The 9,442-nt window shown below is 40.7% G+C and overlaps 1 protein-coding gene across 1 annotated transcript; it reads left to right on the top strand.

The window, feature by feature from the left end:
- The first annotated feature begins 1,062 nt into the window (after nucleotides 1-1,062).
- On the top strand, nucleotides 1,063-2,386 carry LOC103732061 (hemoglobin subunit beta). The gene is made up of 3 exons (XM_008830582.3): nucleotides 1,063-1,220; nucleotides 1,345-1,567; nucleotides 2,124-2,386. The coding sequence occupies exons 1-3, from the start codon at nucleotides 1,129-1,131 to the stop codon at nucleotides 2,250-2,252; spliced, it is 444 nt and encodes a 147-aa protein (XP_008828804.1). The 5' UTR covers nucleotides 1,063-1,128; the 3' UTR covers nucleotides 2,253-2,386.
- The last annotated feature ends 7,056 nt before the right edge of the window (nucleotides 2,387-9,442 follow it).

Below are 9,442 nucleotides of genomic sequence, written 5' to 3'. Positions count from 1 at the left end.
TTAATTTTTCCAGAATTTAGAATTCTGTTTCCATCTCTGGATGTCCAAAACCATATACAGCAGCTATTATACAGGACATGGCAGATTTTGATTTATTCAATTTTCAAGCATCACTTATTTGGCTAGGTGAAGAAATGAAAGTTTTTTAGAGAGAGAGAGAGAGAGAGAGAGAGAGAGAGAGAGAGAGAGAGAGTAAGCTATTCACTGGGAGAAAGATTTGCCACAGAAGTGTAAGGACCAGATTTCAGACCCTGAGAACCTGTACATCAGGCAAGCATGGCTGTCTGTCTCTAATTCAAGAACTTGGAAAATGGAGACTGGGTATCCCTGGAGCTAGCTGACAAGCCATATTAGCCACAACTATGAGCTCTGGGCATGTCTCAACTGAAGAAAAGAGTAATTGAAGAAGATTTTCTGAAGTCAAGTTTGGGTATTCACATGTATCTGAATACATATTTGTGTCCAAACTAACATAAATACACACACACATACACACACACACACACACACACACACACACCAAAGAAAGAAAGAAAAAGAAAACAGCAAATAAACAACGAGTTTTTATTTTCTTACCAGGAAGTTTGATCCAAATATGAAGGAAGATGTATGTAGAAGCAGGAAGGTCATTATTTTGAACTAATGGTTATTTTGCATATTCTGGAAACATGTATGGGGGAAAAGGGAGATCCTTCCGTGCCTTCTGCTTGAGCCACAGTGAGAAATACATTTCTACATGTGTCTTAATGTCTCATTTGTATAATGAGAAACTGGAGAAGTGGTCTCTAACAGAGCAACTAGCTGGGTGAGTAAAAACTTGCACAAAGAAAATTGTCAGAGAAGATGCTTCATGGGGCAGTTTTTGCTGCTGAGCTGAGAACAGCAGATATGTAGAGGGAGGACCCAGAGCCCAGGCTCCTGAGCCAGTGCCAGCCTGCCAAGGCCAGGTATGGCTGTCATCACTCAAGCCTCACCCTGCAGAGCCACACCCTGGCCTTGGCCAATCTGCTCTCACAGGGAAGGAGGGTAGGAGCCAAGGTTGGGCATAAAAGGAAGAGCAGGGCCAGATGCCTCTTACATTTGCTTCTGACACAGTTGTGTTGACTAACAACCTCAGGAACAGACACCATGGTGCACCTGACTGATGCCGAGAAGGCTGCCGTCAGCGGCCTGTGGAGCAAGGTGAACGTGGATGAAATTGGTGGTGAGGCCCTTGGCAGGTTGGTATCCAGACTGTAAAGCAACTGATAAGAAGGCAAATGGGAGCTGGGTGTCCGGAGACAAGTCTCTTGTTTCTAACAGGCTCTAACTTTCAATGTCCCCTGGCTGTTTTCATCTACTCAGGCTGCTGGTGGTCTACCCTTGGACCCAGAGGTTCTTTGACAGCTTTGGAGACCTGTCCTCTCCCTCTGCTGTGATGAGCAACCCCAAGGTGAAGGCTCATGGCAAGAAGGTGCTGAACTCCTTCAGTGAAGGCCTGAAGCATCTGGACAACCTCAAGGGCACCTTTTCCAGCCTGAGTGAGCTGCACTGTGACAAATTGCACGTGGATCCTGAGAACTTCAAGGTGAGTCCATTTGATCCCCTCATGTCCTTCTTGCTGTCTAGGCTGAACTTCATACCACAAGGACAAGGGACAAGATGCTAGAGACTTGTTTTGATGGAAGTTTCTGGCTGTTTTACTTTGAACTGCTGAGGAACATTTAGTGTCTTTTGTTCACGGCTGAGGACTGCTTCCTCACAGTCTTGTATTCTGTTATTTCCCCCTCTCTTTTTTCAGTAAACTTTAAAACTTTTTATTTGTTATTTAAAAATAATCTTTATTTCATTCAATATTTTCCCTCTTTTACATTCTCTATTAAGAAAAGGAATAAAAACACCTATCTTTGCACAGCGCTGCAGAATAATAGTGATAATTTACTTTCTGGGTTAAGATGATATGGAAGAAATTTTGTATATAAATTCTACATGTCATAGAAGAATTCTTATCAGAATCAGTCACTAATATCCAGCTATCATTTCTTACATTGTGGTATAACTATAACCACAGCTTGAAATGAGGCTGGAATGTCTTCTGTCCATGCTCCGCTACCCACATTAACTTCTCTTCTGTCTTCCTGTAGCTCCTGGGCAATGTGATCGTGGTTGTGCTGGCCCACCACCTGGGCAAGGATTTCACCCCGGCGGCACAGGCTGCTTTCCAGAAGGTGGTGGCTGGTGTGGCCACTGCCCTGGCTCACAAGTACCACTAAACTCCTTTTTCTGCAGTTCTCTTTGCACAAAGGTCATCTGTCCTCTACAGACCAACTCCTGAATGTGGGGTAAATTCTGAAGGCCTTTGGGCATCTGGCTTCTGCCTAATAAACTACATTTATTTTCACTGCAATGGTGTGCTTACATTATTTCTGTCTCAGAAGGGTTCATGGAAAGATATTTAAGGTATAAAGAAATGAAAGCTTAGTTCTGACCATGGGAATATAATCTGAAGCTTTGCACTTTTTATAGATGGTAGGCAACAAGGAGCTAATATGTGGAAACAGCCCCTGAAGCCAATTCCTTACATACAACTTAGAAAACAATTTAAATGAGGGCATCGGTACAGGTTAGCATTTGTCTATGATTTATGCTAAATTACTGTGCATGAAACCTGAACAAGTCAAATTACTAACATAAAAAGTGTAAGTTAACACAAAGTCCCACACCTATCTGAGGAGCTACTGACAATTGGTGTCTGTACCAGTGGCGGTGGGAGTCATCCGTCTTTAGGGATGTGAGACACGAAAGGCTACCCATGGTTTCATAGATGACTCTACACCCATACACATACTAAGTGGACTCAGTGGATTAAAAAAAAAAAAAACAGAGCACATGAACTTGGGAGAGAAAAGAGGACGGGTGATTGAGGAGGAATTGTAGGAGAGGGAATGGGACTAGATTTGACTAAAACCCAATAGAAGCCTGTATGAAATTCTCAAGCAGTATAAAAAGAGAAAAAAAGCACAGGAACAAAATTAAAAAAAAAATAAAAAAATATGAAACAGGAAAAAATCTTCACAGCAAAGTGAATAGTCAACAAAATAAAAAAGGAAGTGTATAAATTGGGGAAAATATTTGCAAGCCATCTATGCAAGAAGAACTTGTTATAAAAAGGATGCATGAAACCCATATAATACAATAGAAAACAGTATGAAATGGACAAAGAACTGAACAGACATTTTCCTAAAGAAGACACACACAATAGCCATCAAGTAAATGAAAAGAAACTGTTAAGAGGTATCACTTTATTCTTGTTACAATGACTATTATCAAAGAGGCAAAACACAACAGTTAGTACTTATGTGTATATTATATATGAACATACTAGCAATGAGCAGTTCTCAAATTTATGTCCTCACTAATGTAGTTCTGTAGATGAGAGGTTCCTTATTCAGTTCTGATGCTGTGTGCTGTCACTCATCCCAGGTAAGGTGAGCATTTCAGCTTCTGAACAGTTTTTATGGAGAGATCATCAACATGCTACACAACCTATTGAATTCTAGTCAACTGCACAAAGAGTGACCCAGAAAGTAGTTTCTTCAGTTCAGATCTGAGTGCTTTGAGTAGGAACCCCGAGTGAAGCAGCAACTTCAAATATAAAACCTCACTTCACAGCTGAGACTTCAACATAGACCAGGACGAGGATGACAGGGACCAGCTGAGTGCTGGAAAAACTGTATTCTTGCTAGAGATGAAGCTACATTTGTAAAATGTGGATGTCTAAGAAACCTCTACCTACTGCCATGAAATCCATGTCCACTTGTTCTGGAAGCAGTGTCCTCTGCTTTCAAATGGAAATACTTTCACAGTCTGTCTATTAATTGACCTGTTGGTGCTTGTAACCAGCCAAAGACATGGGATGAGCAAACTTTTATACAGTCAGTGGATTCACTGCCACTTTTGCTGGGCTTAATGAAGATCAGTAGTAGATATTGGTTGTTAAAGACTGGTACATATCATTTAATTCTTATAAAAATGTGTTATCTTTGGTGTTTGATATAAATTTTATCTTTCTTGTTCCTTAGGCTGCTTTAGTTAGAAACATACCTCCTAGCTTAAGACACTGAGCTTTTATTCAGCATACTGGAAATAGGCAACAGTCACTTGTCTTATGTCTTGTTAAAAATATAGAAAGTGCATCTACTGGAAAAACTCAGAGTAAAACAGACCAAGTCATGACTGTTAGTGTGCTGAGGCTGTGATTTTAGGAGCAAGTCTCTATTATGCATACACACACACACACACACACACACACACACACACACACACACGCACACACACATATACGTGATGAGGGTTGTTCACTAGCTCCCACACCTTGCTGAGGAGCTATTGACAGTTGAAGTTGGGGCTGGTATGGGAGGTGGAATTGGGGGGAGTGAGGGTGAATATGATGAATGATTTAATAAAATATTATATGTGAAAAGTTCTGGAGACTGGAAAAATGGCTCAGGGGTTAAGAACACAGGTGTTGCTCTTGCAGAACCCATCCTCAGTTATCACACAGGGCAACTCACAGCTACCTGTAACTCTAGTTCCAATGGATCCAACATCCTTTCCTGCCCCCCTTGGGTACCAGAGACACATGTAGTACACATACATGTGTACAGGCACCAACACACATAAAATTTAAATAAATAAATAAAAATTCTGTCAGTTGTACATCAAATAAATTATAAATATTTCCTCCCATTTTAAAAGTCAATTAGCAGTCTTCTTTGCTTTACAGAAACTTTGAAATTTGATGAGGCTCCATTTGTTAAGTATTGATCCTGGGGAACCAGAATCCTACTCAGGAAATTCCACATCTTGAAGTGGTCTTCCTAATTTTTCCTCTTTCAGTTTCAGAATTTCACATTTTTTATTAAGGTCTTGGATACATTTGAGGTTTATTTTTCTGTAGGATAAAAGATAAATATCTAGTTTAATTCTTCTACAGGTAGATTCCTTATTTTTCCAATGTGATTTGCTGAAGAGGGTTGCCTTTTTTCCAGTGACTGTTTTTGGAAATTTTTTTTTCTCAAAAATCAGGTGGTTGTAACTGCACTTGTTCATGCATGGATCATCAATTTTGTTTTGTTGATCTACATTTTTGTTTTTCTGTTACCATCATACTGTTTTTATATTTTGTCTAAACCTAGTTAAAATTGGTTTTCAAATGAGAAGTCTTAAGAGAAGAAATACAAATGGTCAATAAACATTTTAAAAAGTGTCCAAGGAATGGCACTGTTATCTGGGAGGCAATCAACAGCTATATAACTGGACTTAAAGCCCTCTCAATGGGAGGCAAGTCATGGGTGGCACTGTAAACTCAGCCAAATGCACATGGCATGAGAGGGCATAGATCCTAGAGAAAATCCTCTCTTTTTCTTTTTTCTCACTGTTTTTAATTGGGCTTTTTAAATTTCATACATTTCCCACTCAAATCCAGAACCCCTCCCCCATCCATGCCTCCTCCTAACCCTCACCCAACCCTATGCACTCTGCCATGCATGCTAAGTCCTATTCATTGAGGTATTTGTACCCAAATGTCCTTCAGTGCAAATGTGTCCACTGGAGTCTAGTCAGCCCATCCAGTGGTCATATGTAAGTTATACTTTTCCTCATCCAGCAGCAATTGATATCAAATAATTCTCTATCTGGTGTTGGCCCGCCACCTATTTCTTACCTCCCCTTTGGGCCCTTGTTTACTTGAGCTGACATGGGTCCCATGTTGGATGCCACCACTGCTGCAGGCTCACATGAGCAGGCCTCCATTGGCCTGGAAGCCCCCACCTCATATGTTCATGAATCAGCCCTGGCTGTTACAATCTCCTGCCTCCTCTTCCACAATGGTCCCTAAGCCATGGGTGGGTGAGTCCCATCCTACACTCTACGGTCTCTTATTCTCCAAAACTTGTCCAGTTGCGGCCTTCTGTGTGTATCGCACTCTGATGTTCATACAAGGAAGCCTCACTGATGAGAGTTGAGGGCTGCATTAGCCCTCTCTCTATACCATAGTCTTTATGCTCCACAAGCCTTAGTTGTAGAGCTTCAACTGTAGATGCATCACTTAGTCCTGGGCATCTCCCAAGCATATATTCTCTGTGCCTGACGAGGTGTGCAATTCTACAGTAGCCTCCATCTGTTGCAAAAAGAAGCTTCTTCGATGAGTGCTGTACAACATGCTTGTCCCTCTAAGGGAGGTCTCTTCTATCTGGCACTGCATTCCCTGCCAAGCATCTCCCAGGTATACATATGCATTAATGTTCAGACACTCTATGTGCATTTCTCATAGGGTTTCTAGGGCATCACTTTTCCCTGTATGTTCCCTAGCCCGCCCCAGAGATTCACTCATCTTCACTCTTTTTTCTCCTGTCTGGCTTCCCTCCTCCCTCTCTCCCTACTCATAGTGCCCCCGTTAGCCAAACCCTTCCCCCAATACCTCCCAAACCCCACAATTCTTCCTCTTCTGACTTCCTCTCTCTGCCACACCATGGTCCCTTGCATGTCCCTCCCTCCTCCCCTCTCTTCCCACTATTCCCACTTTTTCTACCTCCCTCAGGTAACATCTGTTCCCTACTAACCCCTTTCAGGTTGTTTCTTTTCCTTTACCTCCATGTATCCTTTGCCTTTACCTAGCTCCTGGTGTTACATCAGAATTTACATAGTCACATATAAGGGATTGGTGCTATAACCCCCAAATGAAGGAGAACATATGTCACTTGCTTTTCTGTGTTTGTGTTACTTCACTTAGTATAACACTCTTTAGTTTCATCCATTTACCTGCCAATTTCATAATTTCACCTTTTCTTACTGCTGAATAGAACTCCACCGAGTAGATGTATCACATCTTCATTAACCATTCATCAGTTGAGGGACGTTTAGGTTGTTTCCATTTCTTAGCTATTGTGAAGAAAGCAACAACAAACATGGATGTACAGGTATTTCTACAGTATGATGAGTTCTTTGGGTAGAAGCCAAGGAGTGGTATCACTGATCATATGGTAGGTTCATTTTCAGTTTTTTGAAGGTTCTCCACACTGCTTTCCATGGTGGTAGTACGAGTTTGCAATCCCACCAGCAGTGACTGAGTGTTCCTCTTCCCCACATCCTCTCCAGTATTTGCTGTCTTTTGTTCTCTTGATCTTTGCCAACTGGACTGGAGTAGGATGGAATTGTAAAGTGATTTTCATCTGCATTTCCCTAATTACTAAGGATGCTGAGCATGTTTTAAGGTGCTTGTTAGCCATGTTATTTCTTCTTTTGATAACTCTCTGTTTAGGTCTATCATCCATGTTTTTATTATTTATTTATTATTTATTTATTTATTTATATTTTCTTATTTCCTTTCTTTTTTATGAGTTCTTTGTATATTCTGGATATTAATCCTCTGTCAGATGTGTATCTGGTGAAGATTTTCTCCCACTCAGTGGGTTTCCTCTTCCCTTTCTTAGTTGTTTCTTTTGCTGTACAGAAACTTTGTAATTTAATGAGGTCCCACTTGCTGATTGTTGAACTTAGTGCCTGAGCAGCTGGTGTTTGATTTAGAAAGTCTTTTTCAGCTGGGAGTGGTGGTACACACCTGTAGTCCCAGCACTTGGGAGGCGGAGGCAGGCGGATCTCTGTTAGTTCAAAGCCAGCCTGGTCTACATAGTGAGCTCCAGGACAGCTAGGGCTACAGGGAGACCCTGTCTCAGAAGTACAAAAAAAAAGTCTTTTGCTATGCCTATATAAAGGAGGGTGCTGCCTATAATTTCTTCTAGCAGTTTCTGAGTTTCAGGTTTTATATTGAGGTCTTTGATCCATTTGGAGTTGACTTTTGTGCAGGGAGAAAGATACAAATCAAGTTTCATTTTTCTACAGGTGGAGATCCAGTTTTGCCAGCACCATTTGTTGAAGATGCTATCTTTCCTTCATTGTGTATTCTTAATACCTTTATTGAACATCAGGTGGTTAAAATTATATGAACTGATGTTTGAGTCTTCTGTTGTGTTCCATTGATCTACATGTCTATTTTTGTGCCAGTACCATGCTGTTTTTATAATTATAGCTCTGTAATATAATCTGAGATCTGGTATGGTGTTCCTCCCCAGCACTGTTCTTTTTGCCCAAGATTGTTTGGGTTATCCCATGTCTTTTGTGATTCCATATATGTTTTAGGATAAATTTATTAAGCTCTGTGAAGAATGTCATGGGCATTTTGATTGGGATTGCATTGAATCTCTAAATTGCTTTTGGTAAGATGGTCATTTACACAATATTGATTCTATCAATTCATGAGTATGGTAGGTCTTTCTATCTCCTAGTGTCTTCCTCTATCTCTTTCTTTAGAGTTTTGAAATTTTCATTGTAGAGATCTATAATGTCTTTGGTTAGGTTTATTCCTAAGTATTTTATTTTTTAAGGCTATAAGGAATGGGAGAGTTTCCTCAAGTGTTTTCTCTGATTGTTATTGGCATATAGAAAGGGTATTGATTTTTTTTATTAAGAAAAAATTATTAGTTTACATTTTTAAATGCTTTAAGCTCAACCAGCAACATGCAGGCTCTGCTGGGGGCCTGTGGCAGATGTAGGAGTGCACACAGGAGGCAAGGTCACATCTTAGAACAGGGAGTAGCATAGGCTTTTCTTTCTCTGAGGATAACTAGCCACAGTCTCACAGGAAACACCTCCCTTCCCCACAGCTCCCCCAGAACCCCCTTCTGAAGGGTCTACGTTCTCCTAGCATACTGTCCTGTGGACCAGGCTTCAAACACAGGAATCCTGCAAGGCCAACCACCTCAATTCATAGCAGCTATTCTTCTGTATTCAGTTCTATTCTGGTTTTTATTTTATTTTGACCTTTTAATGTTTTCTTTTTCAAATATTTTATTATTTTTTATTTTATATGTATGAGTATATTGCCTGTAGATATGTAGATGCACCTGTGTTGTGCAGTGCCCATGGAGGTCAGAAGAGGGCATCAAATCTCCTGGAACTGGAGTTACAGATGGTTTTTAGCTGCTATGTAGGTGCTGGGAACTGAACCTGGGTCCTTTGCAAGAGCAGCCAGTGATCTTAACCACTAAGCCACCTCTCCAGCTCCCTGCCCTTTTTTATGTTTTTGAAACAAAGTATTATTGTATAGCACTGGCTGGCCTGAAAATAGCTATATAGACAAGACTGCACTCAAATTCATAGATATCCACCAGCCTCTGCCTCCCCAGCACTTAGATTAAAGGCGGGTGCTACCATGTCCACTTATTTTCTGTTATTTATTTATTTAAAAATTTTTATGTATATGAGTGTTTTGCCTACATATATGTATATGTGTCTGTGTGTGTGTGTGTGTGTGTGTGTGTGTGTGTACAACCATGTATGTAATTACCCACAGAAGTCAGAAGAGGGCATTAGATCCCTTAGAACTAGAGTTACAGATGGTTGT

Source organism: Nannospalax galili, unplaced genomic scaffold (genome assembly GCF_000622305.1).
Source record: "Nannospalax galili isolate Female #2095 unplaced genomic scaffold, S.galili_v1.0 scaffold635, whole genome shotgun sequence".
NCBI lineage: Eukaryota > Metazoa > Chordata > Mammalia > Rodentia > Spalacidae > Nannospalax > Nannospalax galili.
The sequence above is the reverse complement of the archived record's forward strand: the minus strand, read 5'-3'. Positions and strand labels throughout refer to the sequence as shown.